Raw genomic sequence first — 19953 nt, 5'->3', positions numbered from 1 at the left:
AGTTCAGTATTTATAGGTTTGTAAGTGACAGCCTTCCCAGTATAGCAAAGTTAATTATGAAGTAGCTGTCAGTTTCAAGCTGTGTACCTGACTGAGGCTGAAACTAGTCACCATTTCCACACATGATCATTTAATTTAAGAGTCCAAAATATACACCAATAAATCAGTTTATGTTTCTGATTTTGTTTCCCTAAATCTTTTTTTGAAATGGCCTAGTGACTTTCTATTTAATGAATATTAGTGCATTTTATTTCGCAAATGTGATTTGTAATTATCAGAGCTGGACTGAAACCTCAGGAAGAGGTGATGAGTCCAAGACTGAACGCAATACTAAATGTATACTTAAATTTTCCAGAGCTGATGCTCCCGTTGCTACTTAAATTCCATGGTCAAAACAATAGATAGAATAAATATGAAAAAGAAGAATAGGAGATGGAAACAGAGAAAGAGAGACAGAGGTGAAGAAAGAGAGAGAGAAAAGAATGAGAGAGAGAGATTGAGAAGAAGCTTGGGAAAATGTTCAGTGGAAAATCTGTAGAAATGATGTAAGAGAAAGCAAAGGCAGGGATTGGAGTGAGGGGTGTATAACTGAGACTATAAAAACTCAGACAGAAAACTCACCATCAGAGCTGAGTTTGGGAGAAACTGCACAGACAGGACTCTAAAGTTAGACTCTCCTGATTTTTCACAAGGTAAGTTAAATATAAAAGCTGATAAAGAGTTAGGCTTTTTCCTTTTAACTGTTTTTTTTTAAGTTTTTGATTACTTTTCAAATGCTTTGATTATATCTTGATTTTGTTAAAATTAGAAATGTTTTGGGGAATATTATCCTCTCTAAAATGAGTAAAATACCTAAGATATTTTGTAATGTAAACTTAGGGTAGAGATAATTGTTTGCTCAGGCATTTTGTATTTATTATATTGTTTTTGCTTTTATATTCTATTTCAAAATAAAGAGAAAAGGAACTCAAAATAATGATCCTATAAGAGTGTTAGATATATTAATTTTGCTTTTATCAAATATGTCCAGTGTTAGGAAATTTTTAAAGTTACAAAGTGGCCTAAAAACCTAGGTAGAAAAGAAAGTTTCTCTCTTATCTTTATTTCTGTTAAAATTAGAACTTAAGAAACATCCCTATATTAACCAAATTATATGCTCTATGTTCTTCAAACCTATACTATCCAGTGCTTTTATTCTTATGAACCCAAATAGGCAAATATGATACTAATAACCTAGTTTAAAATAGACCTAGGTCATGTTTATTCTTCAGTATTTGAAGTACTCTTGCTATTAATGATTGAATTAAGTGTTAATCTGAAACATATGCTTGAGTTCTGTTTAAGAAAAAATTTAAAATGTTGTTTCAAGTTTTCATCTGTGGAAACAGTGTACAGTCTACAAATTCAGTTCTAGCAAAACAAAATATGACTCTTTTGAATTCCAATTATAGGTTCCATAGGTTTAGGAAAGTGACTACTATGTATTTCTGAGTTATCTCTCTAGAAATTAGATAAACAATGATTTACGATGATTTCAGTGCTCAAGTAAGCTATAGAATTGATAGCAGTATATTTAATGGTCTCCCACAAACATCAAGCACATTTTGTGTCTTCTCTTTAATTTGGTGTTACTCTTCAGCACTCTTACAGAACTTTTCTAAGGAGAGCTTCCTGTAGATACGCATTCAAGTCTCCTCTTTATAAGTTAATTGAATGTGGCTTCATTCAGCAAGTTAATTTAGGTATTTAAGGTTATTTGCTTTCTCCCTTTATTTCTCAGGGTTCTTAACTGATTCTAATACAATGAATCATGGGCAATAAAGAAGCAGTTATGCTTAAAGACTAGGTTTGGGGACCTTAGGGGTGCAATTTTAACTTATTCAAATATTTTCATGATTTGAACATTAGTTAATAAAATTAAATTGGAACAGAACTCAAATTGAGCAGTTTCAAAATATTACCCCAACTCTGTCATTATGCAGTTGTGCAGCTTCAGGCAAGCTTAAGCACAGAGTGGTGCTCCATTACATTTTGTTATCATTGAAAAAGACAAAAGAACTAAAAGGGTCAGTGATACTGAATGTGAGAATGACCTGGGAAGCTCCCACATCTATCATTTTTCCCTATATTAGAGAATGAAGAATCAGTATCACAGAGTCTTGGGGCTAATCCTTAGACATCATCTAATTTAACCTTCTTACCAACAATTCATCCACTGTGATCTGTACCCACCAGACAATCTTTGCTTAGATTCCATGTTATCAGAGGAACACAAGCTTTGGAGTCAGGAAAACAGCCTTCTAATCTCAGTCCCAGCTTTATCAGCTTTTACACAGCTTCCCAGGGGCTTCCTTCTTTCCTAGTAAAACTAGAGTTTGTGTGTATACAAATGAGGAGACACAAGTTCCCTCCTTGCCCTGGGCACCTCTCTACATGGGCCAATTTCTATGTCCCTGAAGATCTCTCTGATTAGAGATGTTTTTAACTGAGTTCTCCTCCTTTCTCCAAATAATTCTCAGGGCAGCTCACAGGAACAGTGGTTAGCATCACTGGCCAGTAATTACTGGTGCTTTGGTCGGCATGAACTGGCTGTTACTCAGTTTTGCCTTTTCTCCCTTATTGATGCCTCATCAGCTCTGGTCTCAGCACAAAGCACACACTCCCTCCAGAACCAACTCTTCTGCCATGCCTCCTTCTGCTTACCCCCTCTCCATCCATTTTATATCTCCCTTTCATCTCCTCTTGCTTAGACAAGTTAATTACCTTTGAGTCTGGCTCTCTCCATTTACTGAGACTGAAAGTGAAAAGTGAAAGTCTCTCAGTCGTATTCAACTCTTTGTGACCCCAAGGACTATACAGTCCATGGAATTCTCCAGGTCAGAATACTGGAGTTGGTAGTCTTTCCTTTCTCCAGAGGATCTTCCCAACCCAATAATCCAACCCAGGTCTCCCACATTGCAGGTGGATTTTTTTCCAGCTAAGCCACAAGGGAAGCCCAACAATACTGGAGTGGGTAGCCTATTCCTTCTCCCAGGGATCTTCCCGACCCACGAATCAAACTGGGGTCTCCTGCATTGCAGGTGGATTCTTTACCAACTGAGCTATCAGAGAAGCCCTTACTGAAAATAGTAAATTCCAGTTGCTGATGATAGCCTCCTTCTTTTCTAAAACTCTATGTTCCTAAGATACAAGGCTCTAACCATTGTGAAAAATGCACCTTTAAAATATCAGCTGGGCCACCACTGATAACTTGGCTATTGGCCCACCAAGTAAGAGCTGTGGCTTTGCATGGTCCTCTCCAAGAGCCTTTCCATGGATTTCTCCATGACTTCCCTGTGTTCCCACATTGGTGGTTGAATTTCCTTGCAAACTCTGACTTGTCCATCCATGCCAGGGCACTAAGATGTTTAAACAGTGACATCTCTTCCTCTTCCTCTTCCATAGTCCATCCCTTCCTGACTGCTCCCATGTTTGTGTACAGTCCAGTTCCTGTAGTGAAGTCCTTAACTACCATAACAACCACGTTGGCTCCACTTCCATTACACAGCCTCACTATGCTATACTGTCAACATTACAAAAACTGTAGGAAAACCATGACTGAACATAATTAGTGATTTTTTAAAAAAAAATAATAGAGATATTTTATGAACCATAAAACAAAATATAAATCATTTAAAATTCAATTAAAATTTTACTTTGGTTAATATAATAAGAGTTTGAAGAATAATTATATTTTAAGTATAACAGATTTTTCCCTTTGTTTTCTTTTCATTATGATATTGTTCATGCGTGCATGCTTGCTAAGTTGCTTTAGTCATGTCTGACTCTGCGACTCCATAGACTGTAGCTCACTGGGCTCCTCTGTCCATAGGATCCTCCAGGCAAGAATACTGGACTGAGTTGCAAGGGATCTGCCTGGCCCAGGGATCAAACTCACATCTCTTATGTCTCCTGCATTGGCAGTCAAGCTCTTTACCACTAGTATCACCTGGGAAGCCAGATATTGTTCATAGTTTTACACTAATATTTTAATAGAAGTATTATGGCTGAAATTAATGATAATACATAGTATACTATAACATTAAATGTTAAAAGTAATTGCCATTTATAACTCTTTAGTAAAATTTCCTTCCCTCAGTCAATGTTATTTCATTATATTTTATTTTCTATCACTATTCTATAATTCTAGATTCCAACGTCCAATTTTACTCCTTAAAGTGAACAAGGATAAAATTTTTTCATAAAAATAAAAGAATAAAAAGAATATTTTGACAAGTTGCCATTTTTAGAAGGCAATATCAGGATGTGGTGGTTTAGTCGCTATGCCATTTCCAACTCTTGCAACCCCAAGGACTGTAGCCTGCCAGGGTCTTCTTTCCATGGGATTCTCCAGGTAAGAATACTGGAGTGGGTTGTCATTTCCTTCTCCAGGGGATCTTCCCAACCCAGGAATGGAACCCAGGTCTCCTGCACTGCCGGCAGATTCTTTACCGACTGAGCTAGGAGGGAAGCGCCTAATATCAGGATAATAATAGCTATTATTTAATAAGTTATCACTTTATGCCTGTCCCTGTACCTGTATTATTTCTAGTCCTTACAATAAGCCTAAAAAGTAAGTTTTTGCCCCATTTTCCTGGTGAATATATTAAAAACAATGAAGCTAAGTAACATTTCCAGTCAAGAGTCATATTCAAGTCTGTGTAACTTAAGAACAACCAGTCTCTTTCTACTAACTCACTTTTTTTGGATTAGAAAGTATAACTACAATACCAGGAGTCAGGAGATGAGGAAGTAACCTGAGTTGGGTCAGTTAATCTATTAAAAAATAGAATTATAATATTTTCCATATAAATCATAGCTTGACTATTAGGAGGATGAAAGGAGATAGACAGATTTCAAAATAATAAAGTACCTTGCAGACATAATCAACTGTACTTGAAGGAAATGAAAGAATTACAGGAAGAGTCTGCTCTTGCAGGAGGAAATCATTGGCTGGGCAGAGCCAGTGGCCAAGGAGTTTTCATCTCCGCCAGGCTGTGAGCAACTGGATGACAGAAAGAGTGTCTCATTCATGTTTATATCCCTGGTGCCTAATAAATAGCATATACCCAATAAATGCATCTTGTTGAGTATTACAAAATATATTTTTGGCTTTTATTTATATTTTAGAGTATTTTTTCATCGATTATATTGTCTAATTTAATGTAATTGAAATGTAATTTACTATTTTATTAAATAGTATTCATACAGGCTAAGTCGCTTTGCTGCTTCTGCTGCTGCTAAGCCCCGTCAGTCGTGTCCGACTCTTAGCGACCCCATAGACGGCAGCCCACCAGGCTCCCCTCTCCCTGGGATTCTCCAGGCAAGAACACTGGAGTGGGTTACCATTTCCTTCTCCTAAGTCGCTTCAGTTAAGTTCAGTTCAGTCCAGTCGCTCAGTCGTGTCCACTCGGCTCCTCTATTCCTGGGATTCTCCAGGCAAGAATGCTGGAGTGGGTTGCCATTTCCTTCTCCAATGCATGAAAGTGAAAAGTGAAAGTGAAGTCGCTCAGTTGTGCCCGACTCTTAACTACCCCATGGACTGCAGCCTACCAGGCTTCTCCATCCATGAGATTTTTCAGGCAAGACTGGCATGGGTTGCCATTGCCTTCTCCGGCTAAGTCAGTTTCAGTTCAATTCAGTCACTCAGTCGTGTCTGATTCTTTGCGACCCCATGAATCGCAGCACGCCAGGCCTCCCTGTCCATCACCAACTCCCGGAGTTCACTCAGACTCACGTCCATCGAGTCAGGGATGCCATCCAACCATCTCATCCTCTGTCGTCCCCTTCTCCTCCTGCCCCCAATCCCTCCCAGCATCAGAGTCTTTCCCAATGAGTCAACTCTTCGCATGAGGTGGCCAAAGTACTGGAGTTTCAGCTTTAGCATCATTCCTTCCAAAGAAATCCCAGGGCTGATCTCCTTCAGAATGGACTGATTGGATCTCCTTGCAGTCCAAGGGACTCTCAAGAGTCTTCTCCAACACCACAGTTCAAAAGCATCAATTGTTCGGCGCTCAGCTTTCTTCATAGTTCATCTCTCACATCCATACATGACCACAGGAAAAACCATAGCCTTGACTAGACGGACCTTTGTTGGCAAAGTAATGTCTCTGCTTTTCAATATACTATCTAGGTTGGTCGCTTTAGTTGTGTCCAAATCTGTGTGACCCCATGGACTATAGCCCCCCAGGTTCCTCTATCCATGGGACAGAGGCAAGAATTCCAAGCAAGAATACTAGAGCAGGTTGCCATGCCCTCCTTCAGGGAATCTTCCTGACTCAGGGATCAAACCCACGTCTCTCATGTCTCCTGCACTGGCAGATGTGTTCTTTACCACTAGCACCACCTGGGAAGCCCATTAAATAGTATATGCAATTACAAAGTGGAGTAAAAAGTGAAGGAGGTGGTAATAGTCCATATTATCCTGATGCATATATATGCCATATTTAACTACATTTATCCAACTTTACTCTCTGAATGCCTTTTCATACCACATAAAAATGGCTTGTATCAAATGACCAAATAGCATGTGTATGTGCAAGTCTATCTACATTTCCCTGTCTCTAGTTTTGAAGATTCTTTTTTCTCCCATTATTAACTGTTAACAATCATACATGAAGTTCTCTTCTATTTCTAGAGGATATAATTTACTATGAAGAAATTTACAATATTTCACGGATCAGAATGCAAATTAGTGTTTGATAAGGAGAAATCTTAAACTTTACTGGAATAATGATTAGGGAATAAGGACACATGTCCCTCTCATTAGAATGAGAATCTGTGATGTGAAATATGAACAGACATACCAGGAGTTTGGCATAACTTCATCACATATTATTGTAGGTATAAAAGTTGGGCAAATCTCTTCCCATGACTAAGCCTTAGTTTCCATATCACTTAGTATCTGTCCCTCCTTTCTGTTTACCTACCACAGAGGGCGGCTTCATTCATTCATTCTTTCAACACATAATACTGACTCCCTGCCAGGCATTATGTTGGGTGCTGAGATAAAATAGTGAACATGACATAGTTCCTGCCCTCAAGGAATTTACAGCAACATTTAAATAATTTACTTATCTGGGCTTTTTAATAATGTGATCTTACTAATATCATGGTAGGTTTCTAACTTCTTAAATGTGTGCAAGAAAGATACTAGCAGTATGGTTGAAAATTCAAAATGGAAAAAAAATTGAGGTTTAACAACAAAGTTTTATGATTTTGGAAGACAATAGTGTCTGAAAAAGAACAAAAATGGTGCCAGACAGAATAAAGTCACTTAACACATGTATACTAGTAAATTATCATTCTTCCTGATTTGTAGTACTCAGGGAAAGTCATTTTAAAATGCAGGTGTCTGCCACCTTAAGAACACCTCATCCATACACATCTGACTTTATAAGCAATTTGTTTTGGAGATGGGAAAATGCTTTATACTTCCACAAATAAGTTAAACTTGAAGAAGCATGAAACTGAGAGGCTGAAAGCATTACGTTGTTGTTCTGGCTCTTCTAACTGGCTTTGTGACTTCGGAAAATTGACTACCGCTGATGGAAGAACAATGAGAAATGAGAAAGAATGCATTCCTGACATTTTCATTTTTTTTTTAAATGAAATGTTAAGTTTCTCAGTCTCAATTTGCACCTTCTTTTCAAAATCATACTCAATATATCAAGCAAATGCCCATCACACAATCTACTAAAAAGAGCAAATTTTACACAGAGAATTTTAAATAAAATAAACACCAAGTATTTCTCAGATGTATTTCAGTGAGAATGATATAGACAATGTATATGCTAGTGATAGAAGCAACCAGCTGTAGTTCAATTGCTCTTGGGTGAAAATCCTCAATGACTTTAAATTAAGTATTTGAGTTTAAGAGGATCTGAAAGTAATACCCACTCCTGAAGTTCTAAGTGCCTTAGCCACGATTAGTTCTCTTGTTTGTGGAGCCGACTGCACCAAAGGTTGTGGCATGGCAGCACCAATAAAGGAGACATTCCAGCGTCCAAGTCTCTGCTTTCCAGCAGGAGAGTGTCTCAAGTACCTGGTTTCTTCCCTCATCAGTGAAAACTAGAAACAACCTTAATGCCTGTTCGAATGTCATTCATTGAAACATTAAGATTATGCCTATAATGTCAAACTGTTCTGTATCCTCTTGATTTTTTAACATAGACTTTGCTGATTGACGTCAAAGATGGCCCCAAGTCCCCTAAGTCATTGTGGGTATAAGCTTTACTTTCCCTGGAAGGACTTGACTTCAAATACCTGCCTTGGGCTCAATAATAATTATTTTTATACAAAATGGTTTCAGGCAAAATTTAGAGTTTCCATTGAAAAATTTTACCTATGATAAAATAAGAATGATGCAGTGTTTTTTTACAGATAAATGTATATCTTTATACATTCTCAATAAAAATATTAAACATAAAAGTACATGTTTTTATTGCTCTTGTTCAGCAAACAAGGCAAATCCATAATGATTTGTGCCATTTGTAAATTAAACAATTCTAAATTAAACAAATTTAATTAATTAAAATGTGAGATCATACATGAGGTTTATTAGACAACTTGACAGTTTAGGCATCTTGCTCAAGGTTAACTAGCACAACAAGGAGAATTATCCCTATCCTTCAAGTCTGATTCTGAGTTTTCCTCACCGTCACAGAAATATATGTTTTCTATATATATCTGAAATTTCCTATTATCAAAAAGTCTTACTTTTGTATTTAAAATTATTTTGTATTAATTTTGTATCCATTAATATATGAAGTAGGAAACAGCAGCCCACCCCAGTATTCTTGACTGGAGAGTCCCACGATCAGAGGAGCCTGGTGGCTATATACAGTCTATGGGGTTGGTGGAGTATAGTTCATGGGGTCACAAAGAGTCAGACACAACTGAAAAGACTGGGCACATCCACTAAAACTAAGACTTGTGAGTACTCTGAAAAGAGTCAAATGATTATTTTACCTTGATAGACACACTATTAATAACAAATACAGAGGAACAGGAACTCAGTCAAATCTTTAAATTTTTTAACATTATGTGATTTTAAAAAAATTTAGTCATTTTCTGGCTGCATCACGTCTTAGTTGCAGCATGCAGGATCTTAGTTGGGGAACACTGGCTGTGCCTGGGCAACACTAGTTGCCCCGAGGCAAGTGGGATCTTAGTTCCATGACCAGAGATTGAACCCACGTCCCTTGCATTGTAAGCTGGATTCTCAACCACTGGACTACCAGGGAACTCCCAACATTATGCGATTTTTTAAAATTTACAGCTAATAATGCATTAAATATTGCACAATCCTTTCTCTCACTCCCAAAAAGCAGACGTAACTGCTGCATACCAGGGCATCTGGATCCTCCCTCAGCTCTAACATCTTTGTTTCTAAAGTGTGGGGGAACTGAGTATACTGTCTTAAGAATGATGAGAAAAAAAACTTGAAGTAAATATTTGAAAGTAAATAGATATAGCTTATTTCATCCCTTCTGTGCATCTTGAACCTCTCTAAAATTGGAACACCTTACACTTGATTGCTGTTGTTGTTGTTTAGTCGCTCAGTCTTGTCTGACTCTTTTGCGACCCCATGAACTGTAGCCTGTCAGGCTCTTCTGTCCATATGATTTCCCAGGCAAGAACACTAGATCAGGTTGCCATTTTCTTCTCCAGGGGATCTTCCCAACACAGGGATCAAATTTGTGTCTCCTGAATTGGCAGACAGATTCTTTACCACTGAGACACAGGGATGCCCTTACACCTGATTGCATGTCATAACTTAATTGATAGCATTTTTTTCTTTCTTAAAATACACTTATAAAATCGAATCACTGCAAATGAAATCTTAAAATCAAAGACTTGAAGGCCCTCTCTTTTCAGTTAGAAATACTTTAAATTAATGAGAAGTATTTTTATGTGAAAACCTAAATGCAAAGTCTTATGCATAGACCCACCTGATTTGAGGGAGGGCAGAAAGGTTTTCTCAGCCAAACCTACACCAACAACATATAGTGTCTGTGCTTCCATCAGAAAAGAGTCGGATTCAACAACAGTCTTTACAAAAGCTAGAAGCAACTTTAGAGGTCATTTGCCCAAAATCGTATAGTGAAATAACAGCCAAGCAAGAGCAGGGCCTGAGTCTCAGAACCCCTAGCTCAGGTCTCTATCATACAGACTTTGTGTTAACCATTGTCCCTTAGATGCACCTTTACAATAAGAAAAAAGGTAGTTACTCTATTATCTGCTATACTGGAAGCTTTCCTCCATTACTAAAATGACTCTGGTGAGCATGACTTCATGGAGAAGGATAAACGCTACACTGTAGAAGTAGCCTACAATATCGGGCTTCCCAGGTTACAATAGTGGTTAAGAACCCACCTGCCCAACCATGAGACATAAGAGACTCCCTGGGTTGGGAAGATGCCCAGGAGAAGGGCATGGCAACCCAGTCCATTATTCATGCCTGGAGAATCTCATGGACAGAGGATCCTGGCGGACTACAGTCCACAGGGTCACACAGAGTCGGACACAACCGAAGCAACTTAGCATGCAAAGGGTATGCTTTCGAATTTACTCTGCTTTTCAGTTTTACTGTGGGACCAAGGTGACCCACCACTTGCCTAGAAGACCATGCCTGTTTTCAGAGAAAGAAGGTTTGAGGAGTGTTATGTGCAGGCTCACAAGGCCATTTCCCAGTGATAGAACTAGGGACCTTCCACAACATGTCCTGTTAAATCTCACTTAAATGCCTGCCATGTCACAGTGGGAGAGGATTTTTAAGTTTAATTACTTTTTTAAGTACTTTATCTTTAATTAAGCCTTTAATTTCTGTTGAAAGTAATGTGGGTAGAGTCTATTTTGTATATTTCCAATTAAGAAATTAGTAATATAAAACATCCAAAGAATTATCTAGACTAAACCTAAAAATTTAGTCCTCTCATGAATTTCTAATGGTTAGACCCACTATATCTAAGTCAGACCTTGTTGAGAAATTGCCTTAGTAACCTGAGTGATTTGGTTTTCTTCAATACCAGCCCTCAAAGAATGGTTGCCAATCTTTTCCTAGCCCAGTCCACTTTAGAGATTATTTTTCATAATAACGATGACTCACTGCAGCACTGATGGTCAATAATGCAAACATCTTTTTTGTTTTAGCAGACTTCTCATTTAATCTTATTTTAAATAAATTATATCAGAATTTTTAACATGTCAGTGTGCACTGTCAATGTTTTAAAGAAATATATATGAAAGTGAAAGTTGCTCAGTCACGTCCGACTCTTTGCAGCCCCATGGACTGTAGTCCGTGGAATTCTCCAGGACAGAATACTGAAGAGGGCAGCCTTTCCCTTCTCCAGGGGATCTTCCCAACCCAGGGATCCAACCCAGGTCTACCACATTGCAGTCAGATTCTTTACCAGCTGAGCCACAAGGGAAGCCTTGTGGCTATAATAAATGTCTATCTGCAACCCAAACTTCAGTGACAAACCATCAGGTCTTCCTCCTCCCACCACAACTCCAGCCACAGATTGGATGATCCCTTCAGGGTATAGTGAGTTCTTGCATATGAAAAATCTTTGAAGCAAAGGTTAAGATGTTACACAATGTAAGACGTTTGTTTATTCAATAGCAATATCATTAGTGACAATATGTAGACATGGTAGACCAATGGACTGAAAATGAAGTACACGCCTAATCTTATAAGGTAGAGCTCATGCCCACTGTCTATTTGGAAACTCCTCGCGTTGGAGAACTGTTATTCAAAAATTTCTCAGTGAAAATTATGGCTGTACAAAAAATAACTCCAGGTGCCTCCACTGTCATATATTCACACAATGAACATCCTCTGAATGTTCTTTCTGGAATTCGCAGTGTACATGGTGCTGAGTAGATTTTTAGTCATGGACAAAATTTATCCACTATCAACAAAATAGGGAAATGGAGCTCAACCTGGTCTTTTCCTTCCCTCCCTATAATTTCCTGTTTCTAATTTTGTAGCAATCAAGTTTCAACAAGTTAATCAAATGTCTTTTGTGTGGCAGGTGCCAGGGTGTTTGTTTTCATTAGTGTACCAAATGCCATATTTAGGAACTTGGCCTTTTGGTTAACTGGCTACAAGCATGGCTTTAAACCGTTAAATGTGTGTATTTAAACTCAGCATTTATTTTTATTTCTCCCTATCCAAATAATCAGGATGTGGTTATCTGTAAGATGACACATTATGACTTTTTTCCTATATACACCCAAGAACAAAAATATATGCCTCAGACATAATCATCAATATTATAAACACCCATCATCCTGTGCCATTTATAAGATTGCAGAGATGAAGAGAAACCTGGTTAGTAAAATGTGCATAAAAATAGATGAAGAAAGTCCACACAGGAAAGCTTATAAAATTGAAAAATTTTGAGACTGTTTAAAAAAAGAGTGGAAAGAAAACATCACAATTATAAGCTTATCTTTGAGTGAATAGAAGAGTTACTTTTTTAAAGATATGCCAGAAATATGAGATCATTGTAAAAAAATGTTATATTTTTAATATATCTTACCTTTTGCCGAGGAAAGTCAAACACATCAGCAAAATCAGAAGGAAAAATAAGATTCAATGCCTGATTTTCTAAAAGAATAAGTAATGCAGTTTTTGGTTGGTATTTTTTACCAGATAACTTTTACATTTCTTCCTGTTAGTTTTCTTCTGTCCTAATTTAGAGAAATAATCATGATCAGCTCTATTTAGAAGAGAAGCTATGGGGCAAAGGAGAAAAGGAAAGATACACCCATCTGAATGCAGAGTTCCAAAGAATAGCAAGAAGAGATAAGAAAGCCTTCCTCAGAGATCAATGTGAAAAAATAGAGGAGAAAACAATAGAATGGGAAAGACTAGAGATTTCTTCAAGAAAATAAGAGCTACCAAGGGAATATATCATGCAAAGATGGGCACAATAAAGGACAGAAACAGTATGGACCTAATAAAAGTAAAAGATATTAGAGGAGGTGGCAAGAATACACGGAAGAACTATACAAAAAATATCTTAATGGTGTGATCACTCACCTAGAGCCAGACATCTTGGAATGCAAAGTCAAATGGGCCTTAGGAAACATCACTACAAACAAAGCTAGTGGAGGTGATGGAATTCCAATTGAGCTATTTCAAATCCTGAAAGATGATGCTGTGAAAGTACTGCATTCAATATGCCAGCAAATTTGGAAAACTCAGCAGTGGCCACAGGACTGGAAAAGGTCAGTTTTCATTCCAATCCCAAAGAAAGGCAATGACAAAGAACGTTCAAACTACCCCACAATTGCACTCATCTCACATGCTGGCAAAGTAGTGCTCAAATTCTCCAAGCCAGGCTTCAACAGTATGTGAACCATGAACTTCCAGATGTTCAAGTTGGATTTAGAAAAGGCAGAAGAACCAGAGATCAAATTGCCAACATCTCTTGGATCATAGATAAAGCAAGAGAGTTCCAGATAAAACATCTACTTCTGCTTCACTGACTGAGCCAAAGCCTTTGATTGTGTGGATCACAACAAACTGTGGAAAATTCTTCAAGATATGGGAATACCAAACCACCTTACCTTCCTCCTGAGAAATCTGTATGCGGGACAAGAAGCAACAGTTAGAACTGGACATGAAACAGCAGTCTGGTTCCAAATTGAGAAAGGAGTACGTCAAGAGTGTATATTGTCACCCTGCTTATTTAACTTCTATGCAGATTACATCATAAGAAATTCTGGGCTGGATGAAGTTCAATCTGGAAACAAAATTGCCAGGAGAAATATCAATATTCTCAGATCTGCAGATGACACCACACTTATGGCAGAAAGTGAAGCAGAACTAAAGAACCTCTTGATGAAAGTGAAAGAGGAGAGTAACATTCAAAAAATGAAGATCATGGCATCCTTTCTCATCAATTTACGGCAAATAGATGTGAATACAATGAAAACAGTGACATACTTTCTTTTCCTGGGCTTCAAAATCACAGCAGATGGTGACTGCACCCATGAAATTAAAAGATGCTTGCTCCTTGGAAGAAAAGCTATGAGCAACCTAGACAGCATATTAAAAAGCAGAGACATTACTCTGCCAACAAAGGTCCACCTAGCCAAAGTTATGGTTTTTCCAGTAGTCATGTATGGATGTGAGAGTTGGATTGTGAAGAAAGCTGAGAGCCGAAGAACTGATACTTTTGAACTGTGCTGTTGGAGAAGACCTTTGAGAGTCCCCTGGACTGCAAGGACATCAGACTAGTCCATCCTAAAGGAAATCAGCCCTGAATATTCATTGGAAGGACTGATGCTGAAGCTGAAACGTCAATACTTTGGCTACCTGCTGTGAAGAGTCGACTGAATGGAAAAGACCCTGATGCTGGGAAAGATTGAAGGCAGGAGGAGAAGGAGACAACAGAGGATGAGATGATTGTATGGCATCATTGACTCAATGGACATGAGTCTGTTCAAGCTCTGGGAGTTGGTGGTGGACAGGGAGGCCTGGCGTGCTGCAGTCCATGGGTCACAGAGTCTGACACAATTGAGCAACTGAACAATATATGCGGTGGAGAGTTTATACATGAATTAATCCAACCTCTCAAAGTTCTTTTGAAGTCAGCATTACTCCTCATTTCACCAGTATGGAAAATAAATTTCAACAGATTAAGTAACACACACGCAAGGCCATACTATTACTAAAGCAAATATGAGTCTCAAATCCAAGTATTCAGATTGAATAATTCTTCTTTTTGCTCCCTGCAGGTTTCCAAATGATTTTTTTTCTTTTTTAAGGAAACAGAAGTTTGCTGAGAATTGTTATTAATGATGAACTGGGGGACTTCCCAGTGTCATGCGTTAAGTGGAGAAGTCGAGTCGCTTTTATTGGTAGCCCAAAGCCAGGGATCTTTTCCCAGCAGGACAAGGCCTCCCATTTTAACCAGCTGTCAGACTGGCAGCCAGAAGGTCTAATCTATATTGTAAATAAGCTTTAATTGGATTTATAGTGCTTTATTAATGTAAAAATTCATAAAAGTATCAATGACACACGTTTGTGCTTACTACACAGAATTAATAAATGCAACCTTTTGACTTATTTGCTTTCCTGTGTATATACAGGTAAAACCTGAGTCCCTTATGTTTTCTTCATAATCTTATATTCTCCCCCACTTTCCCCAGAAGCAATCAGTCATGAATCAACTTCCGTTGGTCTCTATTTTAATTATAGGTATAGATTTCAAAATACAGGAAATTGCTTTATGTATTTCCAATTTAGGTAAATGGTAGCATGGCATATATACTGTTCTAGAATTTCTAATCTCCCCTCAAATCTGCTCTGTTTTAAGTCCATGCATACAATTACACATAACATTTACATCGTTTGTTTGAACTATAGATAACACATATATTTAAATCGTTTGCTTTAAGTCCACAGTATGAATGTAACTCAACTGACAAATCCATTTCCTTCTGAGTAAGGTACTTGGGTTGATTCATTTTTTCACTGCTATAAACAATGAGGCTATGAACTTTCAAATACATGTTTTCTTATAAACTTTGGCCCATTTTTATTTAATTGTGTCTGTTTTTTAAATTTTATTTATCAGTTACTTAAATGTTTAAAATGCTAATCTTGCTTTTTTATATCTGTTCAAAATACATTTCATTTGTAATTTGTTATTTATTGCAATTTGTTTACTGTACCTTATCATATGGAAAATTTCAATTTTGATATAGTGTAATTTGTTAATTTTTTCTATGAAGTTCACCTTTTGAATCTTGCTCAAAAAAATCCTTTTAAATCACAGGACATAAAGATATTCTACTATTGGAACAGTGGTGTTTTTGAAATTTCATATAAAATTACTTTCAGACGCAGCACATTCTGTCTTGTTCACTGCAAACCCCAGCAGGGGTTGGTTTATCATACCTAGTCAATTTAACACATTTCTCCTTAGATACATGATGTTGTAACCTGTGGATTACAAAGAATAAGGGTCCACAAACTAGATTTCTCAGACTCGGGGTTTTTTTAGTTAAATTATGATTATAGCTGTACGACCCCAGTCTAGGTTTCCATGGAAATGAAGCCTTGATAGAATTCATTCTGGGAGATTGACAGCCTCTATTAAGTATAATTTAAGTGTTGCAAAGGTGCACTCCAATGTAGAGAAGCTGAATAATTTAGTTTATTACCTGCCTATAACAAGCTTTACAGGCATTTTTGTTTCCTATCTTTATATGTCAAACTAATGAATGTTAACCCTGTTGTGTGTGGCCCTTAGATGCTGGACTGGAGATTAGCAAGTGCACATTTTATCCTGGCTATGACACTGATGCTCTGGAGCTCAGGAAAAGTGTTCTCAGTGGGTGTCACAACAGAGGTAATGGAAACTAGGGGCCATGTTTTTTAATGAACTTAAATCATTTTTCCTAAGGTCAGTAGCAGGTGCTGCTGACAAATACGGAGAAGTTTCAATAACACAAAAATCAAGTAAATAGACATTTCTTCCTATGCTGTGTCCTCACAATGGATTCAGAGAAAACCTGGTATATAAATCTTTAAAAGAAAAAAAAAAACTGTAAGTCACAACAAAGATTGGTATTCCATAAACCAAAAACTTTAGGAGAAAATTCATTATAATTTCAGCCATATACATACATAATTGAATGAATTATATAAAGATGAAGTACTTTTACGTGAACTTTAAAGTTGTTTACATGTCAGGATTTGAGTCACTTGGCCAAAATTTTATCACACTATAAATATTTTCTTGCTGCCAATACTAAACTACAAAGGAAAAGAAATGTGAGGACATCCTGACACAGAGAAAGGTTAACTTGGATCATTTGATCTTAAGAGAAATATGCATTCTTTGTACTTGCTTACATAGCATGAAGTGAGAATCTGAAACGCATTTTACTGAAGGGCAAGTTTTATAAAAGGTTTGTGCCTTTTTTCTGGAGGATTAGGAATATCTTTAAAACGAAAGAAAACTTGACTTTGTATGTATATCAGTAGGAAGAATTAACACATATTTTTCGGAGGACTCTCAGAGATAATAAAAGATCTCTTAACTTTGCCCTGTGATTTTTCTCTTGATCTTCATCATTTCTTTCTCATGATTATTCCCTCTTTAGTTTCTATGCTTCCAAGCTTATGCAGGGAAGTAATTGAAGTTAAGATTTTTTAAAAGGAGTTCTGGAGTTTGCACTGTAAGTAACAAAGGGTTATACAGATTTTTAATTTTTTTATATGATGAAAGTAGTGTTTGGAGATAATTTACTTCATGGCAGTACTCAGGACAGAACAGAAAAGAGGCAGAGAGAGGGAACAAATGAATTATATGAGGATTCAGAGTGTGCACTGAGTGAAGAGGTTGTTGCTGTTGTTCAGTTGCTGAGTCGTGTCCGATTCTTTGAGACCCCATGAACTACAGCATACGAGGCTCCCTTGTCCTTCACTATCTCTCAGAGTTTGCTCAAATTCTTGTCCATTGAGCTGGGGATTATATCTAACCGCCTCATCCTCTGCTGCCAAGAGGATCTGATGTCAATCACTCCTGATAGGAATCAGAAAGAGCAGGGCAAGAGGAGTTTTCCAAGAAGAACTAGCCATATTTAGAGCAGATTTGACTTGTTTAGGAAAGAAGTTCAGCGGCCATTAGTATCAAGAGCTTTGAGGCAGACTGCAAGTATTCCAAAAGAAAAATGTTTGAGTCGACGATGAAAAGGTTTAGAAAGTGCTACTCTTTCATTTTATTGCAGAAAAAAATGAACGGAAGAGAAAGAGAATGAGATAAACAATTCAAAAACAAAGACAGGATGTGAAAAAAGATAAGTCCTGCTCACACCAAGAGTCAGCTGTAGTTAATGTTTCTTCTCAGAGGGGAATATTCTCAAACTCTTAGGAAAGAAGTTATATCCCCTGGACTACAGAATGACTCCAGATTGTTAATAGGAGCATTTTTTTTAAATGTTGTGATTGGGCCTGAGAAAGGAAGATAGACTTCATAAACCAGACACTTACACACTTTTATGACTTGGATGGACTACCAAGTGGCAGTATGTGTAAATAAACAAAGAAATTTGACATGGGACAATAAAATTCTTGGGATAGCTCTGACTCGCCGTAGATACTGATTGCTATTTGTTAGTAAATCACACTGGTAGAGATGGTAAGCTCCCTCAAAGCACAGATTGGATTTTTCTTATTTTTGTATCTCTTCGGTCAAATACAGGACCTGCATAGTGGATGTTTAGTGGTTTGAATGAATGAATCAGTAGTGAAAAGAAAACAGCAAGAGGTTTATATTTTTTTGGAATTCATTCAATAAATATTCATCAGAAATGTACTAATTAGTGCAATAATAATGAGAAAAATACTGAAATAGGGAATGAATAGCACAAACAAAAAGCTGATTAGACATAGTCTTTGACTTCAAGTTACTCACAATTTAATATGCAACATACATATGTTTTAGTTAATATAATACAGGGGAAAATGTAATAATTGTAGAGATGGAAGAAGTATAGATAAAACGCTGTTAGAGTAATAAGAATGCAGTTGTTACTGGGAAAGAATCTGAAAAAATAATTAGTTAATATACTAAATTTTAGAGGCAGGTCTGGAGTTCATCCTTTTTTTCTTTGTATATATGTGTGTGTGTGTGTTATTTTCATTTCTTTTGGATAAGCTTCAACCCTATGTGTTTTTCTCCTCAAAAGTCTTTCTCTCTGGATCATAGCTCCGTGAGAAACCAAGTTTTGAGACATGTCAGCTGAAAAATAGTAAAATCCAAATATAGATAGATGATTGTATGCATACTCTTTCTCTTAATGAATGGACTCACCTTTCTTGCCCAATAGGCCTTTGATTCTGGAGTCTTAGGTGTTCAGTCATCACCCACAGTCAGAGAAGCGAAGTCGGCCACTGACCTGGCAGCAAAACTCTTACTTCTTGATGAACTTGTGTCTCTGGAGAATGACGTGATTGAAACAAAGAAGAAAAGAAGCTTCTCTGGGTTTGGTTCTCCCCTGGACAGACTCTCAGCTGGCTCTGTAAGTCATAAAGGTAAACAGAGGTAAGTGCATTCTTGGAGAAGGAACATTTTCATTTTCTAATTTCTCCACACTGGGTTGAGAAACAGGGAGAATTCTACCTAGAAAAAAGTACAATGAAAGTCTTGTAGGTAAACAGATTTGAAAGTATCTTAGCTCATTTCTGAGTTTAAAGGCATCATTTTGGAAATAAAGTTTGGGAAGCAAAATGACTGCCATTCTTGAATTATCAAAGTACTTAAAATTGAATTTGCCACTAATATGCACAATATGCACTAATATTTTTGTCAAAATATTTTCTGAAGAAGATTCTGTTGCATGTAGATATAAAGTAATTATTACTAAAGACATACAGCATTTGGGAGGTAAGAGCAGAAGTATACACTGTGAGATAAATGTTCCAGTCAATTAAGTTTTCTCTTTAATAGAGGTAACTAGAATTCCATTTTTATTTTTACCCTTGTTACAAAGCTTTCCAAATGATATGAGTAAGTCTCCTCTCCTATACCAAGAAGGTAGTGAAGATCTCTCAGGATCTAGAGTCAAAACAAATATGTCTATGTCAAATTTCTTATTATTTCTAGCCATGTGATTTGTATAAGGATCTTACACTCTGTGATCCTCAGCTTATTTATCTGGAAAGTGGGGATAATTACTTACTTCCATAAAAATCAAATGAGAACTTTGCAAACTGTTAATTATTATAATAAAATTAAAGTAATTAAATCTCTCTTTAATCAGTGAGCAATTGTCAGTACTTTAAAGCAGTCATGCCAAACTTAATTCATTTTATACCTCTTCAAAATCTATTCCTTGTGCTGCTGCTGCTGCTGCTAAGTCACTCCAGTCGTGCCCCACTCCGTG

The 19953-nt window shown here is 37.1% G+C and overlaps 1 protein-coding gene and 1 long non-coding RNA gene across 2 annotated transcripts in view; one reads left to right on the top strand and one right to left on the bottom strand.

The window, feature by feature from the left end:
- The window catches only part of LOC101905532 (uncharacterized), a 34307-nt gene that overhangs the window by 10200 nt on the left and 4154 nt on the right, over positions 1-19953 (bottom strand). The window contains exon 2 of the long non-coding RNA XR_233306.5: positions 18882-19087. This is a non-coding gene — a long non-coding RNA (uncharacterized lncRNA). The remainder of the gene's footprint in view (positions 1-18881; positions 19088-19953) is intronic.
- OSTN (osteocrin) overlaps positions 642-19953 on the top strand; it is a 36222-nt gene continuing 16910 nt past the window's right edge. Inside the window, exons 1-3 of the mRNA NM_001098935.1 lie at positions 642-692; positions 16314-16412; positions 18898-19112. Of these exons, the coding sequence (NP_001092405.1) occupies positions 16314-16412; positions 18898-19112 (314 nt within the window). The 5' untranslated portion in view covers positions 642-692. The remainder of the gene's footprint in view (positions 693-16313; positions 16413-18897; positions 19113-19953) is intronic.

The sequence above is a fragment of the Bos taurus genome, chromosome 1 (genome assembly GCF_002263795.3).
Source record: "Bos taurus isolate L1 Dominette 01449 registration number 42190680 breed Hereford chromosome 1, ARS-UCD2.0, whole genome shotgun sequence".
In the NCBI taxonomy this organism is placed as follows: domain Eukaryota; kingdom Metazoa; phylum Chordata; class Mammalia; order Artiodactyla; family Bovidae; genus Bos; species Bos taurus.
Note: the sequence above shows the minus strand (reverse complement) of the source record. Positions and strands in the feature narration are given on the sequence as shown.